General features: G+C 21.1%; 1 protein-coding gene across 2 annotated transcripts; it reads right to left on the bottom strand.

The window, feature by feature from the left end:
- Positions 1-980: 980 nt before the first annotated feature.
- Positions 981-19,720, bottom strand: LOC100863179 (acyl-CoA Delta-9 desaturase). Of its 2 annotated transcripts, none has more exons than XM_012487406.3 (7): positions 19,567-19,720; positions 7,456-7,724; positions 5,619-5,749; positions 5,134-5,339; positions 4,305-4,487; positions 3,443-3,679; positions 981-3,099 (listed from the first exon to the last, which is right to left on the bottom strand). In XM_012487406.3, the coding sequence occupies exons 2-7, from the start codon at positions 7,709-7,711 to the stop codon at positions 2,979-2,981; spliced, it is 1,134 nt and encodes a 377-aa protein (XP_012342860.1). In that variant the 5' UTR covers positions 7,712-7,724; positions 19,567-19,720; the 3' UTR covers positions 981-2,978. The 2 variants fall into 2 exon arrangements, with proteins under 2 accessions (XP_012342860.1, XP_086759557.1); XM_086903431.1 differs by having other exon boundaries at positions 2,616-3,099; positions 19,573-19,702.
- Between the last annotated feature and the right edge of the window lie 2,130 nt (positions 19,721-21,850).

The following is a 21,850-nucleotide window of genomic DNA, read 5'->3' as shown; positions in this document are numbered from 1 at the left end:
TTTCTTCGATAATATTTATTCTAGTAAAACAATGTTTACATTATACATTAAAGCGAACAAACAAAAAATTTTCATATTCTTGTTGAATGAAAAAAAATTATGCGCATCTTTCTTTCATTCAAAGATTAAAAGTTATTTTGCGAAGAGAAAAATCAATATCAAAGAAATATAAATAATTTTAAAAATGAAATCGAGGAATAGAGATTCGTAATATAAAATCAGAAAGAATAATCATTAAGATATATCTATTTAATTTGCAATCGATTAATTTGAAAATCAATTCTTAAAGTAATTCCATAATTTTTATTCATAAATTATTTAATTCTTAAATTATAAATTAAGCTTCAAATTTTTAAATTATTATATAATTTCGAATTAAATATAGAATATATTATATTTGCAATTAAATTAAATTTGGAAGTTATATATATAGCTTTTTCTAAATTCTCATTTTACTAAAAAATCTTCGACTCTTTTTCAAATCATCAATTTATACATATTGTACATTTTACATTCGTTAAACAAATTTTATGTCATGGATTTGTGCGATAAGACAATCTCTACAACAAAATATGGATTCTCAAGGCAAATCAATTTGTTACATTGTAGTACTGGTCACGGATATTCGTCGTTTTCTCAAAAAACGATTATCGAATATCTTCTTACACGACTTCATAAGATAATTCACAATCATAATGATTTTTCACAATCGCCGATTGTTTTATAATTACAATTATATATTTCGTTTAATTGACACTTGCTATATAATGAAACGACTCGGATCCGATTTTTTCATAAACATTTCGCGGAAGACTAACGAACAAATCAAAGCCGAGTCATTTTATTCTATCTAACAATCAAGATCGATCGTTCTCATTAAACTGCTTCAATATCTAGGATCGTGGAATGATTAATTTTTATTCATGTAAATTCATAAATGCAAGTTGTTACAGTGTTAAAATAATATGTATATGGTGAAATACTTGGCAAGATTTAAAATTTATTTGGAAGCGTATTTTTGACTATTGAATGAAAATTGTGCTTTTTAAAATATTATATAGATTATTGATAAAATTGTACGTGTAGAATATTATTTAAAGTGTTAAATATCACGTTTTAAATACATATTGTGCGTGATTTTTAGGAACACTGCTAAAAGTGATCCTTGAGAATAATTATTAATAATTTTCTATATTCATTCTAGAATTATTAAATACAGTTCTAACAATATATAAATGTATTACTTGGAAATATATATTTCAATTAGGAAAATTTAAATTTTCAAGATTACTTAAATTTTAATATTATTAAATTCTCATAAAAGTAATTTAATTTTCTATTTCTATATACGAGAGTAAGTATTCTTAAGAAAATTGAGAATTGTATTATTAAATGCAGATATACAAATCTTATAGTTTTTAAAGAAATACTTGATTACTATAAATAATAATTTTTATTAATTTTATTAATTAAATTAAATTCGATTGTTGAGAGTATATCGCTTCGAAAAGAATCGCTTATTAATGTATTAAATAATTATGAATCTTATGATATAAATTAATATATAACCAATTGTGTTTTTCTATTACACATATTATGTATAGAGTATACACATGTTTATAGTATAAATACTATATTACTCATAATTATTTATAAATATATTATTTATAATAATAATAATATATAAATGGGAAATATCATCCAATCAAGAATTGTATATCTATTTAATCGTTGAATAATGAAGTAGAATAAATTACATAATAAATTTATCAAGGAGGTCATAATCACTAAAAATAAAGTTTAACAATTCATTGATTTTCATTGATTTTGATTGAGAATGTAATTTCTCAATAATTCTCAATTTTTCTTCAGAAAATAAAGCTGTCAAAAATATAAAATCAAAAAGAATATCAACCAAGAAATTTATATAGAAATTTATATCATAGCGAAAAAACGTATCGATTAAAACATGTATTTTTTGCATTATTTTTAATAATTAATATTATAAATATATTATTTTCATTATATTTATTCATCCTATGTATGTGTTATGTAACATCCTAATCAGAATTGTTACTTGGAAAATAAGAAAAAATACTATTAATAATAGAATTCAAAAATAAAAGAAAAGAATATTCTATTGTATCTATTGTTTGAATAAGTTTTTACCTCATTCTAGAAGTACAACACAAATATTCTACTAAGTTCATTAATACTATTACTTTCTCTAAATTTTCCAGTAATCAAACTTTACTCGACAACCCTGATCCTAATATATTTCATCGATCCTACGATCCCATGATATCACACGAAAGATCTTAAATTTTAATAATCGTTAGGAATCAATATTTAGCGCGTATATTTTTCCGTGTACCTATAACAAGTTGATCAATGATTATACTATATATTCCTTTAATAGCTTTGGTTACGATAAATCTACGTTATTCAAAATAAATACATCACCATCACATTCAACATAACGTAGAATTAATAAAATTAACCAATTAACTACCATATACCCGATTCTCCAGATCAATTAATCCGAAGAAAAAAAATAATAAAAAGATCGTGACATTTCGAACAACTGCATCGAAAAGTCACGAATTTAATTTATATTCTCGAGTGAAAAGTCGACTACTAGCAGAAGAACTTTTTTTATTTCTCTTCTTCATTTTTTTTTTTTACCTTTCCTTTTTTTTATAAAGATTTCAATAAAAATGAAAAATCATCTTACCGTAAATCATTCGAATCGAATCGTTTGGTGTTTATCTTACTTAGTTTAATGAGTTTTAACAGATAATCAAAATTATATTAATCAGATTATCGACCAAGCAATCGACCCTTCACGGAGTAACAAGTAACGAGAAACTGCTAATAATTTTTATAATAATTGACATAATAAATGATTAATTATTTTCCAATTAGTGACTATCCGTGCACTATCGATCAGTCATTTATGCTATTTATCAAACAATCGATTAATCGCCTTTGTTGTAAATATTGACTTCCTGGATTTCCTCGGGCTTCATATCTGTATCGCCCCAACCCCATTTCATATCCTCATGATTATGATGATAAATACCTTCGTTTTTATTGTATCTAAAAATTGAAATTTTAAATATGAAGATTCTATAAATAATAAAATTCATTTGATCAAATATACGAATATTGAATTGTTTTTTTATTTTTTAATTTTAAATATTTAAAACGTTTATTTTTTATATTTTTTTTCAATTCTTGTTTCCATGTTTATATTGCTATTCTAATTCTAGATTTTCATGTTACTTTTTTCAATAAACAATGGAGGATTTTTTAAAGTTTCTACAACCATACGTATTTGCAAAAGATATATCAAAAAAATTTTTCGTCAAATTAATACATCTTTAATTAATAGTTAAATTGATTTAATGTATAATGAATAATAATAATATTATATCAATACCTCGATCCATCTCCAGTTCTAGCGGCTCGTTTTTTTATCACTTCGACGGGAACAGTCTTCATATCGTATGCCAATCCCAATCGAGCGCATAAATCAATGAACGCAGTAGAAAAGTTAGTGTTGTAGTTGCCAAATTCACCGGCTTTGTAATCCCATGGGAATACATGATGATAATTATGCCATCCTTCACCACATCCAAGTATAGATACAGTTAGATTTTCCGTCGGACCAATATTTCTGGAAATTTACATGAAATTCATGAAATTTTATTTTTTATTTAACTGAATTATTTCTAAAAATTATTTATATGAAACCTGTCTTCTTAAAAAAATTGAAAATAAAAAATTAAGTTATAATATATTTTATTTATATTTATATCCTCTATTCTTCTTTTAGTGCATTATATTATAATTTTTAAAAAAGCAATAAACAAAATATTTTATATTTATTTAGAGAATATTTTAATTAGAGAATACAACTATTTATAATTTATCACAATTTCTGAAGAAAATAAGAAACATCAAAGAAGCGACATTTCTGTAATTTTATAAAATGGAATTTAATATTCATAACTTTTAATGGAAATAAAGAAAAAAAGTTGTTTCAATTTAATATCGTTAAGAACGAAAAAATTCAACTGCAATTTTTAAAAAAAAAATTGAAAACAATGAAACAGTCGTAATTTTTATATATCATATAAATTTAAAATACATTATTATAGTATAATATCGCAACTTTTAAAAATAATTATAAACAACAAAATATATAATTATATAACTATTAATTTAATTAAAGAAATAAATATTATGATATAATTGTATGTTTCTAAAAAAAAAACTATTTAAATATACTAATTTCTTACTTGTCGTAAGGTCTCATGCCCCACATATGAGCAGCAGAGTTCACCAACCACGTTGCGTTCAAGGAGAAGACATATCTTGCTAGATTGGTATACCAAGCAATAATAAATTTTTCATTCCAGAAATAATAGGGTATCCACACAGGGACCACAAAGCATAAAAGTGGCATTAACACGATATACAATCTAAAAAACATTAAAAAGAAAAGTTGTATTGAGAGATGTAAACAGCTTCCATTCGGGTTATTGTCATGTGACATTATTGTCAACTTTCAATAGAAAATATTTTTATATATGATATATTCACGGTTGCTTGTATTCTTTAACTTATGGACTTAATAAATCTTGTTCTTTTATAATTTAATGCAATTTATATTTATGTCAATATCAATATTGATTATTATAAAATATTTACACAATTTATACAAATATTTTATATTTTAACTAAATTTATATTTGTATTTTTTATTTTACTTTAAATGACATTGGATAATATTTAAAAAATAAATTATTTTTTATATTTATTTATATTTATTTTTTAAATTGTGATTTCATTAAAGAAAATATAAAGACGTGCAATTTTTATTGCAAAATTATAAAACAACTTATTTATAATTTTCATTAGAATTGTATTTTTATTTCAAATACAAAATACAGTTATTAATATAATTTTCTTCGCAAAAATTTTAATCAATAAACTTAATTTAAATTAGCAAAGTTTTCTATTCATTTCTATTCATTCTTTCATTTCATTTCGTTCAATGAAATTAAATTAAATTTATTTATTAAAAAAAATTAAAATATTGAAATAAAAACCAAAATTATATTTCACCTTCTTTGCCAGACGACAATAGGATCCTTTTCCAAATCGCTCAAATCAACAGTAGCACCTTTTTTAAATACATCTGGATGCTTTCGGACTAACAACCAACCCATATGCGAGAAGAAGAATCCTCGTTGTGCGTTGTGCGGATCCGCATCTGTATCTGTGAATTTATGATGAACTCTGTGGTCTCTCACCCATTCGTAAATATGATTCTGCAAAGCAAAATCGAAATTTGAAATTTGAATTATTTGAAAAATTATTAAAAGTTTGAAGATGAAATGATAAATAAAAGAATCTAAATATCAAACATTATAATTAATTATTTCGAATTAATTATTTTTTTCGAATTTCAATTTAGAACTTATGAAGAATTGAAAAATTAGAAGAGAAAAGAGCAATTAATAGATGATATTAATTTTGAAATATAATACATTTTTCGAATTTTAATATTTTTTTATACAAGTGATAATTATAAAAAAGTAGAAATCTACCTGGAAGGCGGTTGTTTGAAGAAGCATCAGCACGAAGCGTAGGGGCCACTTTGCTTTGTAAGCTCTATGTGACCATAATCTATGGGCACCAGCTGTGATGCCCATTGCAATACAAAATGTCACTAAAATTGCTGAAAATACCATATCGGTTAATTTATAATATTTTATTATATTTTACATATTATTATTATTTTAATTAAATAATATATAATATATTAATTCTTATTTACTGTCGCATAACATGTTAACAAATCCTTTCATTCTAATAAATTCTATTTCAATTTTTGTTTTAATTTTATCGTTATAGAATGTTTCTCAATTATAGTCTAATTTCTCTTCCATATTATTTATTCTCGTTCTAATTTATTCCGCACTTTCGATATGTTATTTACTTTATCTGATTTACTTTATTTTGTTTTTTATTGGATTTAAATATATTCATCTCGAGATATATATTTATTTCTATGTATATTCTTATTTATTTTTATTATCATTCTATTTTATTTTGCAATTCTAATTTAATTTATTTAATTGGTTCTATTTCAACTTTATTTTATTTATCTTTTATGCGATTTCTATATCTGAATGTTTTCTATATTCAAGACAAATTGCGCAACGTTTTGTCAATATTGCAGCTAACTTCTTCAGAGATTCACAGATATCAAAAATAAAAAAAAGATGTATTGTTTCTTCAGACATAATGAAATTGTTGTGACATTGATAAATAATTTGATCAAATTTTTTTCATTAAAATACAATGTGTGTAAAAAAAATTTGGAATGAAATAGTTTTAAAAATATATTTTTTATAGAAAAAAATTACATATTGTATAGATTTATTTCTAAAAAAAAAAAACAATACGGATGATTATATTAATAATTAGTTTAACGAAAAACAAGCACATATTATATTTTTATAAGTTTAAAGAACAGAAAATTTAAAAAAACTTTATAAGGAATGCGATAGAAAATAATATTTCTTTTAAATATATTTATCGATTAAAACATACACGATAATATTTGTAGATATAGAATGAATAAAATAACAATATAAACAAAGAAATTATTATATATGTGTTTATTCTTTATTAAAATTCTTAAATAAAAAAAATATTGTCGTTACATTCTAAGCTTTGTCTAATAATATTCTATAATAATAAGAAAACTATTGCACTAGAATTTCGTAATTAAGTAAATTCTTGAGAAATTTACAATATTTTATCAGCAAATTTCTAACAATTCTGTGTGTTACATACGCTTTCATCTCATCGATTTCTATCAACAAGAAAGTGAATTGCAGCTATTGGAGATTTTTCGCACGATCTTATACTTCTCTTCATTGCGTTTATATTTTTTAAAAATGAAATGCAACAGTGAATGTTTCTTTTGAAATCGCAATGATAAGATCAATCTTTTTATATTGAATTCTACATTATGATTTTTAATTACATGTTGTCATTAATAATTATTATCAATCTCAAAAAGCCAAGGAAAACATATACACTATCAATATGAGACGGATTTCAATCTAACAAAATGTTTATTGATTTTAAATGTAATCATATTAAACTGAATTTAAATTAATTGAAAAAAATATATAATACTTAATGCTTTTTTTTTTTTGAAATTTTTGTCTGATTTTTCTGATAAATATTAAATGTTTTTTATGGATATTTACTATACTATTTTATATAGAAGAGAATTTTTCAGAAAAAAAATCGAATAGAAAAATTTTCTTCTTAAATCTTTAAAATATTTTTTAAAAAAATTGCTATATTACATAAAATGTTATCCGTTATAATAATTTTCAGAGAATAAATTAAAATATTTATACTTACTCCATAAAATTGTATATGCTTTCGTGCTTCCATTACCCCAAAGATAGAATCCATATAGACCTCCAAGATGAAAATAAATAAATGCAATCACGTTTCTCCAAACGATTTTCCATTTATATTTCGATTTGGAACTCGATGACTTCTGGACTAATTTCTGATTATTTTCTTTTTCTATCGTTGATTTTTCTTGGTGAACATCTTGTTGTGATGCCTCCAAATATAATGTCGCCGATGAACCGAATAAATTTGGCGCCATTTTGAATCTAAATCTAAAACAGAAATGTTCGTTCTTATAGAATTTAATATACTATCACCAATTTTCAATTTTAATTTAACTTTCTATTGAGAAATATAAAAAGAAAATTTCTTAGTATTTCAAGCTATTTTTTATTAAAGAATTGAAGACTGATTTGAATAAAAATATATAGTTGTCACGTAATGATTAACATAACTAAAGATATGAATAATGAAAAAGATTTGTATATTTATATATCATACATATATAATATAAAAATATTAAACTTTTCAATACTATTAAAAATATTTTAAAAGTACCAATGTTTCGAAAATCTAACTCGCGTTAAATAAGATCGAAATTTTTAATTTTCTACATTTCCGAAAATTTTAATATTTCTGAAATCTTCAAAATTTTAATATTTCTAAGATTTTCAAAACTTTATACGCTAATTTATTCATTGTGATTCTTCACTATGAATTTTATAAGAGAAAATATTATCATTAAAAAATCTCATAATAATAATTTTCAATTAAATTTAAAAAATAATTTAAATTTCTTCCTAAGAAAATGCTTCATAAAAAACATTTAAACTTACAATTAGATAAACCTACATTCAGATAAAATGCATCATTAATGAAGAAGAAATCAATACATCTAGAACTTCAGTAAACTGGAAACTTATATTTATATATATATATATATTTTTTCTCTGCCGATCTATAACGTTTTAAATCAATGAAAGGCAATTTCAAGAAGAAACACAAGAAAGATCGAGCGTGTACACGGGAAAATAAAACATTTAAATCGATTCGATATCGGTTACAAGATGCATTAGAAGATTCTTTAACATTAAATGTTTATAGGTATTGATACATGACATGTATCGTTGGAAACGCTTGCCGTGAAAGGCAACAATTGCTTGCGTTAAAACATCTTCATGATCGGGACCCAGTGACCTAGTAATAAATACTTTCAAAAAATGCAAAATCACTAGTCTCGTTCCACTTGCGACACGTTTTTAAATGCGTGAAAGTTCGCACCGCATTTGTATTCGCCAGATAAAAGAATGTGTATGCTAGTCTAATACTAGTTTAATAATATTAGAGACACACACTATGCATGGCAAAAATTTTTATTATTTTCTTTGAAAGTGAAGGTAAAGAATGGCTTGTATTAGCATTAAATTTTCTAATGCTGTTTTAAAAAGACACATCATTAATAATATTACCGATATTTATCAATATTGACAATGTATCTATCTTCTTCTAATCTGTATATGATCCATAATATTATTCATCATGTGCAAATCCTTTAAGAATTGAGTTTGACTGTGGAAAAATTAGTAATAAAATTAAGTTAATAAGTTGAATAAGTTTAAACAAGTTGGGAACGTGTGATAATATTAAAAATTTGTTTTGCTTTTGGTACGAGACATATATAGATTTTAAGAAATATTATATTATTCAATGGTTGCAAGTTTTATCCAAAATTTAATTCCAAAATTGAGGTAAAATAATTATCGATCCGATAAATTTTTCATTTCATCGTGAATTTTAAAATATTATTCTTTCATATTTCATATTGTAATAGACAAAATAAAGTATAAAATTTGAAGAATAAAAATAAAACACGAAATGATCGATTTAATAATATAATAATTATAAATTTTTGAGAGAAAAAAGAAAATTGGGGTAAAATATAAATTTAGAATAATCATTATTATCATTATAATAGTCATTATAATATTGTCATTTACAAGCGATTCGCAGAACTTAATGAATAATTTAATAATACTATAAGAAAAAAAGCTATTCTAAACGAATAAAAGTTTTAATTTCAAAGTCAAAGTATTTTCTCAAAGTATTTTGAGAAAAATTGAAATTGAAAATTTTTTAATTATATATTGATTTTTAAATGATTTTTAATTGAATGATTGATAGCAATATGAAAATAAATCAAAATTATAAAAATTGAATATTTTTCATTGTTTTTATCAAGTGCGTATGTAAATAGATGAAAAAATATATGTAATGAGTGAGTGTTATTTTAGTATACGAATGTTTATTAAAATTTAATTTAAATAAGTAATAATAATTTATTATTTTACAAACAGAACAATCTGTTACATAATTTAGAAAATACTTTCATTAAGGAAAAAGAAAAATAAGAAATAAAAGTCTATTAGTTTTTATTTTGATTAAAATTTTATAATGAAATGTTTTAAATTTAATTAAATTTATTATTTTTTTTAAACGAAATTGTTAAAATAAATTCTTTGGAAAGTCCCAATATATTAAAAAATAAAATAAAATTATCAAAGTGAATAAAACTTGATCTTTGTGTATATAAAAATTAAAACCCAGAGAATGATTTGTAACAATCATTTCTATTATGTAACTTTGTTGTCCTATAATTTATAATGTAATGCAATGATAATTGTAAATGAATACCTGTCTATGTATTTTAGATTTGCTTTCTTATTAGTTTGTGATTGAAATACAAATGAATTCGATAAACCAAAATAACTCATGTATTTTAATAAATACGTAGGAAAAATATTTAATAATCATGGAAAGAATAAAGTAAAATGTCTTTACTTTCATAATTAATATTATCATATATTTTTAAATTAATATTAAAATAAAATAGATTTAATAATTTACTTTTATAATTAAATATTTTTATTTAATTAATTATTTATTGTTAGATTAATAAATTCTTTAGATTTTATTAGATATTTATATCTATAATTATATTAATCAATTTTTTGATTTAACAATTGTAAATTAAATCTTTTATTGTTAATTTAAATATGTGATATATACGAAAAATATATATCAATTTAATATGTTTTTAACAGAGATAAATAAATTGTATAATTTAATATCAGGTTTCTTCATTGAGTTCTATAATTATGTCCTTTATTATGCATAAAATAAGAATAAGAACAAAATCCGAATAAAAATATCTTCAAAATTACTCATAAAACGAATGAAAAAAAATTTCCCAACAATTTAATATATTGAATCTATTTACAGACTTAATTTAAAATTAATATTCTAAAGTATTAATTTTAAAAGGGAAAAAAAATTTTTTTCTCAAAATTTCATCTTATTGATCTTATTGATCTTTAATTATTGAATTATTAAAATAAATAAAACAAGATTTATTTACAAAATATAATTGTTGATTAAAAAAATGCAACAAATGTAGCAAGAAAACTTTTAAAAATTTAAAAAAAATCATAGAATTTTTTTAAATATTTCTTTTTCAAATTCTAATTAATTTTTCGACACAATTAAAAATCTAAATTCAATTTGAAAATCTAAATATACTGATTAATTTCTTAAAAAAAAAAAGAGGTTCAAAGAAAAATTTTTTAAATATTTTTTTAAAAATTTTTTAAAAAGAAACAATTTCTCTCTCTCCAATTTTCTAACACATTCAATCCAAAACATTTTATCGATCAATTCTACAAAATAAAAAAAAAAATATATATTAAAAATAAAAAGATTCGAATAAATCATAAGTTCGTGATCGATCACAAACGTGAAAGTTAAAGATCCTGTTCAAAACCAAGTCGCACGGAAGATCGTCCTAGTAAAAGTGCTCCACGATCAAAACGGTACATGCTGCGTAAATATCCACAAAGGGGTATCCACGGAGAAAGGCGGCATGTGACGAGGAAAGATCAGTAGAATGAGGAGAGGAGAAACGAGGAAGGGAAAGAAATGAAGTTTTGTACTCGAAGAACAGGTTCTCCGTAAAGGAGGTCAATGGCGCGTTTGAGGTCATTACCAATTGGTCCCGGAGAATCTCCTCCGTTTCTCGCTTTTTCACGCATCCACTTCAACCAAAATTATCGTTTCGTTCTTAACGTCATTCTTCGATGATAACGTGTTACAAGAAAGTACGCTTTCGATGAGAAAGCGAATGGAATCGAGATCATTGTTGATCACGTGCCGTTTGAAACTTGTTGTGAGATCTTCTAAGATCTGTAAATTTTATAGAAAAGATTTGTGATCTCGATTTAACATTTAACAATATAAAAAAATATATTATATGTACCTTATATGGACCTTTGATTTTCGAGAGCATGATAGGTATTTCAAGAATTCGAAAAAAAGGTAGGTATCTAATCTTTGAAATCCAAGAAAAACTAATTCTCAGCTATTTCAGATTTTTTTTTAATTTTAGTATCGAAAAAAATAAATATTGTTTTGAAGATTTTAAGATCTTGGAAGAAATAAATTATAATTTTATTGCTGGGAAATTTATTATAAAATAAAACAATGATATTTGAAAAGTAAGACAACGAATTAAATGTAATAATGATTAAAATCTCTATTGAAATTCAAATATGACATAACAATGGAATTAAATATAGACATTGATTATAGATTCGTTCGATTTTGATATTGAAAGAAGTTGATTGTATTTTGTGAAGAAAAAAATGAATGTCATGGAATTACAGAATAAGTTCGAATTATAAAGTAATTAGTTATCGGGTTATTATATTTTGCAAGAATTTCATTTTTCCAATTAGAATATTATGCTATGAATGAATTATAGTTAAAATGCATTACTATGTTAACAATTATATAATTATGAATAAATTTATTATTACTTTAAAACATTTAATGTTAATTAGTTAATTACTTTCAATGACATTATAAAATTCTCAAAAAAATTAAAATGAAAATAAATTTTATAATAAACTATTTACACAGAATTATTTTTTATATTCATAAATCTCAAATCATTGACACTAATTTTGACACTATAAGATTCGAGTATTACTCATACAAAGTGATTTAATCATTGTCTTTATAAGAAGCTATCGTCAAAAGATGATTATTCATTTTTAGTATTTACAAAGTATACAGATTATATAAAGTGGCTTTAAGAACGTATAGGGCATCTAGTGTAGTATGTGTCGAGAATATATTTGTATCTATATTTTAACATATGAATTTCATAAAAGTAGTACTCGAAAAAATTAGTACTTGAAAGACGAAAAACTAATAATCTGTCTAATAATAGTCTGACTAAAGCAGATTCATTTGAAAATAGAAAGTATTTTAGAAGTTATAGTAGAAATAGAATAAATTTGAAATTTTTTTTCTCGAAAAATTTTAAAAAATTTCGAGGAAACTATTCAAAAATCTTTTGAAAGATCATAAAACATCTATTTTATGGAAAATTTATTATAACTTTATAAAATATCGATGAAATTTTTCAATAATGTTTTTAACAAATTAAAAATAAATCTTGGAAAATTTTTCAAAAGTTAAAAAGAATTGGTGAAATCTTTGGAAAAATTTTTGAAAAAATAGAGAAGACTGATCAAAAATATAAAAATTTCATATTTGTACATAAGAAAAAAATATTTCAAGCAAAGAAACTTTTAAAAAGAATCTAATTTATCCAAATTAATCTAAAGTCAAAAATATTAGGCAGCAATATATAGAAAGTGTTTTGACAAAAACTTTTATCAACAAAATTTAATATAACTGATATATTATTATTTTTAATGTAAAAAATAGATATGGACCAACGTTAGAAAGTATCGAATATTTATATATTTTAATAGAAATTTATTTATATAGGCCAACTGTAAAGCGAAACTTACTTATAATCAATCGAAGAGTCGATTGAGAAACCTAGGTCAATGTGCTTCGTAGTTCTTCGATCTCGTAAATAAAATCGAACAAATTTCTATATACGTATAACTTATAATATAATAACTTTAATCGAATGATATATTTGACAATAACTATTAAAATAATAAATAATTTTAATTTATTTCAAATATTTCATTATTTTCTTAATATAATAATAATTTAAATAATTTCAATTATTTCTATTTACAAATTTTTTTTATAAATATAAAATTTTAATTATAAAAATAATTTAAATCGAAAAAATTATATTCAATTAATTATTAAAATATAATAAGGTTATGAAATATATATATAAAATTAATTATATTAAAAATAATTATCATAATTTATTTTTAGATAAAAATTTTTAAATATTCCTAAATAATCTATATAAAAAATTTTATAATTGAAGAAGAAATGGAGAAACACAAATAACTTTGACAATTTAAAATGCAATAAAATGCAAAAATGCGAATTCTTTCATATAAGAATATTAGCAACGTTAGCACGCTTACAAAGCAATAAAATTGTAATATCATCGACTACATAAATCAATAATTTGTATAAAATGAACTGAATCATTAGTTAATCATAAATACCATATATATATAATTATCGTTTAATTCATCATTCAGTGAGAAATATGAATTGAAATGAAAATTTACACGAAATAAAATGATACATGTAATTTTATACTAATATTTTTTTGAAAAATATGTTCATAAAATAGTATGGTAAGACATTTTTAAATAATTAATTTATTTTATTTTGAAAATTATACATTTCACTTTTTATTAATCTATGCTATATATTCATTTGATGAAAAAGAAAAAAATTAATTTCCACAATAATTCTTTATTTATTTATTTTCTTATCTAACATCAGTAATATCTCGCAAAATAATTTTCTGATTTATGAATTTTTTAATAAAATATCTCATAATAAAAGAACATGCAAAATTTCTTAGCATTATTAATTATTTAGCGTTATAGGTCTTGTTTTTAGTGTTATCGTTTCCAATTAAGTTCGTTACTCACGAATTTAGAATTTCTATAGAAAATCATCAAAGTAATCCTAGAATGATCTCGTGGCCAAAGCTTTCACTCACGAGGTCATTGAATTAAAATTGAAACGAATAAGATCTTTTTGAAACTCTTCCGAATTCTGCCTTTTACGATCTTATATTATTCTGTCGCAATTCTTAGATGTTTAAATTACATCAGATGACAGCGTAATTGCGACAATTCACGATGCACAAAGAGAATCTGCAAGGCGACGAAGTTTTCATTTCTGATTGAAGAAACGTTCTTGAGATTGAACGAAAATAAATGAAAAATTTCAAAAAGAAAATTGATAAACCTTAGTTATCTTGAATAAAATAGTATTTGCAATATGATTATTTAATCAATCGTGTCAATTTTTATACTTATTTCGAAATTGTAATTGTTTTATTCAATTGGTTGATTTATAAAATAATTAATAATATATTATATTATTATTAAAAATAAGTAGTCTTTTCTTTTTTTACGTTAATAATTGATTATTAATTATTTTTCTATATTATTTCTTCATCACATAATGCTATTCATCATTTTTTTATAATGCTGTTCATTATTCTTTTTTCTAGAAAAATTTATTAAAAAATGAAAGACATATTAATCAAAATATAAAATAAAATCAGATAACTTTTCGATAATAAATTATTATTAATTTTACTTATTCGTTTTCAATTTTTCATTATATGAAAACTTAATAATCTTAATACTGTTTTTTTTAAACATTAATGCAATAAAATCTTTATTTTATTAATCATTTTAATTAGTCATCTTTATTTAATCATTATTCTTATTATCTGATATTTAATTATCTATGGACGAAAATGGATATACATTAATTCGCAGAATATTTTTATATTTTTTATATTTTGAAAAAGAAGTTATTACAATGATTTATATTACAAATGAAAATTAAATTTTTCATTCTTAAGAAATACTAATTTAATTACTTCGTTATTTTATCTTTCTTTTTTAATTTTTAGAAGGATGGCACATAATTTATTAAAAATGAATAACTATAATATTTATACTTTATTGATTATTTTATTTAAAATTGGGAATATAAAGTTAAAAATTTAAAAGCCTAGAAGTAATTTATATAAACATGACATATGTCTCTGCTTCATTGAACATTTCAATTTAATACAATTTGGAATTGAATAGCTCCTAATTTTTTTAAATATTTGACTATGTGTTGCTAAATATTAAAGAAGTAAATAATCAATGCTATATATGTTAAAAATCACCAAAAAAAAATTTAATCAAATTGAGGATCGTATAAACTTCGAAAAGAAAACATAAAATTAAGAGACAAAAAAATAGAAAAGTCTCTATATGTCTTTAAATCGCTATCAAAATTGCAAATGATCATGCTCTTATATTATTTCGGTATCACGGATCTTCGAAGTGATTCAATTCCACTCTAGTAAGCAGAAAAGTCGCTTAAGAAAGTATGCCAAGTAGAAAGAGATTAATCATATATATTATAGAATAAAACAAATACATATTCGAAAATTTTGATATTTTAATCGAGCGAGAGAAAGAGACAAAGAAGATGTTAGTTGCTTCTCTTTGAATTTGAACCAACTTTTTAAGAATATAATATTGAAATTATACATATATATCGAATGATATCGAAAATCGATCATGTAACATTTTAACATTTAACATTTAAATTTTAATATAATGTTAATATGATTTTAATATATGAATCTTTTTATATATTACTTTTTTTTTAATTATAGTTAAGTATAGTTAATTATAATTTTTTTATAAAATATATATTTAAGAAATTGGAATCAATCTTCCGATATAATTTACATAATTTATAACATAATTTAACTTACAAGTTCATTTTATAAAAAGAACTTTTTAATTATATGAATTATATTATTCGTGATAATATTACATTATTACGTAATAACAATATAATATTATTCAGTTTTGATTATTATTCAAATCATTATTATTATAAAAATTACAATAATACTAAAAAATCAAAATAATAAGAAAAATATTATTATAATAATATCACAATGATGAATATATATAATAATATCTAAGTACTCATATACATATATACAAAAATAAAATGATATGATATCTAATTTAGAATTTAACTTTGAATATTTGTATAAATATTGTATAATATTTGTGTAATACAATATAACGTTTAATTGTGTAAACATTACATTTTTATATCGTATTTATATAATTTATAGAATATTATATCGCATAATATTTTTATAAAAATTAAATTTGCAATAGACTATAAAATTGTAATTATGCATCAATACCAGTTGTATCAATATTCATTAAAAAAATGAATTTATAATTCATATAAAAAAATTCATTTTCATTATTTAATATTATTCTTATATTAATTATATATTGAAATTTTAATGAAGCAATCTATTTTAAATTTATAATACTTCGAATATAATTAAAAAATTTTAATTATCATAATTTTATTTACTTAAAACGTAGAATAGAAATGCAAAGAAAATTATCAATAACAATAAAACTCCAAGTATTCGCTCATCGATCAATAATATTATTTTAATTAAATAAAATTGTTTTTCCAAATTTGAATCAAGATATAATAAAACTGCAATTCTAATAAAAAAATTATTCCAAACAATCAACGATTTTATACAAATTTTTGTAAAATACTTTTTTCAAATATTTTTATTCAAATTTTTTCTTTTGTTAGAAAAACTTTCCAGATTTCTTACCTAAACCGCGAGATGGACGATCGCAAGACCTCGAAACAATAAGTGAACGGAATGTCTTAACATATAGCACGTCACTACCATCGACAATATGACTAAACGAACCATGAAATACTATTGCAAGGGAAATCATTTATCTTTGCATGCTTGAAATTTATTCGAATACAAATTATTACAGAAAAAAGAAAAATCAACAATATAAAAATCATTTTGATGATATATGTACGAAATGAACGATGTTTTTATTCTTTATTTTATCTGATTTGATAAATTATACGTGTTTTATGAAACGAAAATGAATGAATTTTTAAGAGAAGTTTCGCAAAAAAAAAAAATTATAATTATTATAAGTAAATTAATCAATAATTATAATTTTAGATAAATATTGAATAAATAAATTATTTTTAAAATAATATGCAAATATAATGTAAATTTTAAATAATTTTATATTTTAAAAAATTAAAAGATATTGTTTTCAAACTTCCAACTTTTTAAGAAGAAAATATATATATATTTTAAAAAATAGAAAATTTCAATTTTAAAAATTTTTATAATTAAAAAAGTTTTAGAAATTATTATAATTGAAAAAGTTTAAAAAATTAAAAGTTATCATAATTAATAAATAATAAAAGGTTTATGTATAATATATAAATATATATAATAAGCTTTGAGAGTATTATTTTTATTATGTTAAAATTTTTAGAATTTGGATGTGATTTAATAACAATGAAGAAAAAGTTTTATATTAGCAAATATAAATTTGAATAATTTTGTATTGTAATTAGTTGTAATTAGAAATATTGTGTGTATTTATTCATTATAATTAATAACATATTATATTATTAAAATATTATAAGAAACATAAGAGAAGAATGGAAACCAACTTTTTTCCCTAGGATTATCTGTAATCAATTATTTCTTTTTTTTCTTTCCTTTTCCCATCAAGAAACAAATAACACTGCAAGCTGATTCGTTGAAATTTGAAATTTACTTTTACGCAGTGAAAATATATTATCAGTAAAAAAAAAAAAATATAAACTTTATCAGCATTTTTTTTGCAAGGACAAGATCAATGATAATGGAATATTTGCTTAAAAACTGTATTCTGAACTTCAATAAATTTTGATATTGATACAATGCAAATTTTGGATGAAAAGAAATTTATTTTAAGAGAAATATATTTCTTTTATTTTTTAATGAATTAAATTCTACTAAATTCTTCATTGAATAAAAATTCTATTTCACCAATATCTTGTCAAAATTTAAATATATCTTATAAAATTTATAATTAAAAAAAAAAGATATTTGATATTTAACGTACTTAATATTATTAATAATTATCATTTAAAGATATACAAAATCTTATTAAAACGCGTATCTACAAATCATAGTAATAAATTATCCATCATTGTTATATATATAAATATATATAATAAATTATGAAAATTCATCAAATTGTAGATAATTAATTTCTAATGAAATACAAATAAATTATCGATATTATTCTACAAATGAAATTAAGCAAAACATACAACATTTTTTCAATTAAAAATTAATTTTTATAAAAATCAAATTTGAAAATTTGGAAATTTGGAATTTGGATTAAATACATGAGCAATTGATTATTTCTGGATTACATATTTTCAATTTTGATTTTGTAAAAAAAAAATTATTTCCTTCCTTTTCTTGCTTATTTTCTCACTAGAATAACTTTATATGGACAATTTGTAATCGAGAATTAAATTCACTTGTATTTAAAAAATATTTAAACTTAATTTATTCAAAAGTCTTAAATAAAAATAAATTTTTTTTTCAATTCTTATCAACTGTGATAAATCAATAAATATATATACATATTAATACAAATTACTGTCACTCTTTGACTCTTTAAGAAGCATATCTTCAATTTTCCTTTACAAAAATTTTTCCTATTTTCATCTTTCAACAATAATGCATAATTCAATTTAGATGTATCCAACCAAAAATTCCTTATATCTCCAAATAAATCAATTTTTTTCAAAAATTTATGATCATTAACTATTTTTAATTATGAAAAATTATCATTGTATTTATCTCTATTTTTTAACAATAATCCATAATTCATTTCAAACAATATACAATAAAAAAATTTCTAGTTTATCTGCAATAAATAAATTAATTTCTTTCTAAATTCTCTAAATTTTTCACGAATTTGACAATAAATCTATATTCCTCTTTTATAAAAATCTTCCCTGTTCTCACTTTTCAATGATAATCCATAATTCACATTTCGAACGCATCCAACGCATTCTAACAAAAAATTTCTTTTCCATCCAACTTCAAAAGAATCAATTTTTTTTTGAAATCATTCATCCATTGTTTATCGAACTAGTTATCAAAAACTATCATTCTTCAATATTAATACGAGCTGAATAATAACTTACTGGTACCGATTATCGTATTCGCCCCAATAGTAGATCCTTTGGGCACGTATCACCGTGAAAAATTTGTCTTTCTAAGATGACTTTAGGCTGAAGATGTGATCCGACCTGATGGCGAGTTCACTACGAAATACAGAGATGCAAGAGCGTGTGTACTACTTATCAACTCTACGACGACCCATAAAACTGCGTCGACGAAATCCCCCACACGATTCCTCAGCTATTGGAGTGGTCTGGATTGAAATGAAATGTGAAAAACATTAAGAAGAATAACGATATTAGAAATAATGTTACTTAATTATATGATTAAAATAAGCTTTGAAAGTATTATTTTTACTAATTTTTACGATTATAAAGATATGTCTTCTCTTCCATTTTTTATTTAAACAAAGGTAAAACTTTTCATTCTATCCATTTGTTGTAGAGATAAGTCATTCGAAATCTGGAAACTTCAAAATTTTTAAATTTTTAAATTTCAAATTTTCGGATTTTCGAAAGTTTTTATTTTTATACAGTAAAAAAAAGATAATGAAAATATAATAAAAAAATATTACTGTATTATACAATTAATTATTTAATTATTTAATTGTTGATCATTATTTAATTATTATAAATTTAATCTTTCGTGTATATAATTTGAATGGCATTTAGAGATCGGAAACGATATTATTTTTTCACGATAAATATATTTCTAAAATTTCTGTTCGAATTTAATTCTATTACAAATAATATTATATCACAATTATTATTTTCTAAAATGGTTAAAAAGTAACGAATAAAATTAAATTAATAATCGTATAAATGTACTTTTTGGTTATTCAATGTATAATAAATAAACATACAAAACAGTAAAAGAAAAAATATATAGAAAAATATAAAAGAAGATAAATTACTAGTCGTGACATTTTATAAATATAATATCTTTTTTATAAGATGAGAGTAAGAGAGATATCATTTTGCGAATCTATTATTTTTAAAAATTTTTATTTTAATTTTTATTAATTTATTAGATAAATTAATTGTTTTTGTATTTTATAATATACAGTTGTAACTTACGATTACATAATTTTGTATATAATCGTAAAAAGAAAATAAATCGTTAAAATAAATTAATAAAAAATTATCTTCTTTATAAATTCTTAACAAATGTAGAATAGAAATTAAAATATTTATAATTAGTATAAATATACTTATTTATTTATCATTGTATGCAACTTTTTGTATAATAAATGATAAATTAAGTAATAGTAAAATTTAAATAAAAAATATTCAGACACTTAATTCAAGCAACAAATTTAAATAGAGAATATATAAGAATATATAAGAAGAACATATAAATAACAATTTCTTACTAAAAATTAAAATAAGTAGGTTTAATATTTAGTATTAATTTATTATAAATATATATTTATTATAATATTTAGTATTATAAATTAATTATATAATTAGTATATTGAAAATAATTTTCTGTTAAGAAACTCCATTTTTTTTTCTTCTTTAATAAATTTATAATTTTTTTTTTATAGTCAATTTATTATATAAAATTGATCAAAACTTATTACTTTGATATTTTAAATTTGCAATATATTTGCAATATATTCTCATAAATTAATAATTTATATTTTTCTTATAATGTTCAAATAATAAATCAAAACAGCTTTAATTAAAACATATATAAAATATCGTAAACATGTATAAAATTTAATATTGCAGTACAATATACTATAAATATTAAAAATGAAAATTTTGTTGATTTATTATATATTAAAAATAAATCTGTTAATTAATTTATTATTATTATTATAAAACGAGTATTATAAAATAAACCGAAAAAAAAGTTTTTTTTTTTTTTTCTTTAAATTGCAATTTATTTCAATACATTAGAAATATAATGATCAAATGAGATTTATGCAGTTGCATGATCAGTTTTATATAATAATGATTATGAATAAAATTATATGATTATAAAAAAATACATAATAAATGAGATCATAAATATTTATTTTTATGTATTTATTATATTGTACTTATTATGTATTTTTATATGTACTTTATTATGTATTTTTTATTCATTTGATAATCATTATTACATAAAACTGATCATGCAACTGAAGAAATCTCATTTGATCATTTATATTTCTAATGTATCGGAATTATTCATTTAATAAACAAAGAACAAAGATAAAATAAAATCCATTAGAAAAAAAATAACATGTTAAACTACCTCGAATATGTATAAAACAAATTCAGTTTTTTTTTTTTAGAATTATTATTCATAATTCAAAAG

The sequence above is a fragment of the Apis florea genome, unplaced genomic scaffold (genome assembly GCF_048593485.1).
Source record: "Apis florea isolate Af1SG1 unplaced genomic scaffold, ASM4859348v1 contig_2291_pilon, whole genome shotgun sequence".
In the NCBI taxonomy this organism is placed as follows: Eukaryota; Metazoa; Arthropoda; class Insecta; order Hymenoptera; family Apidae; genus Apis; species Apis florea.
This window is presented reverse-complemented; position numbering and strand designations above follow the sequence as displayed.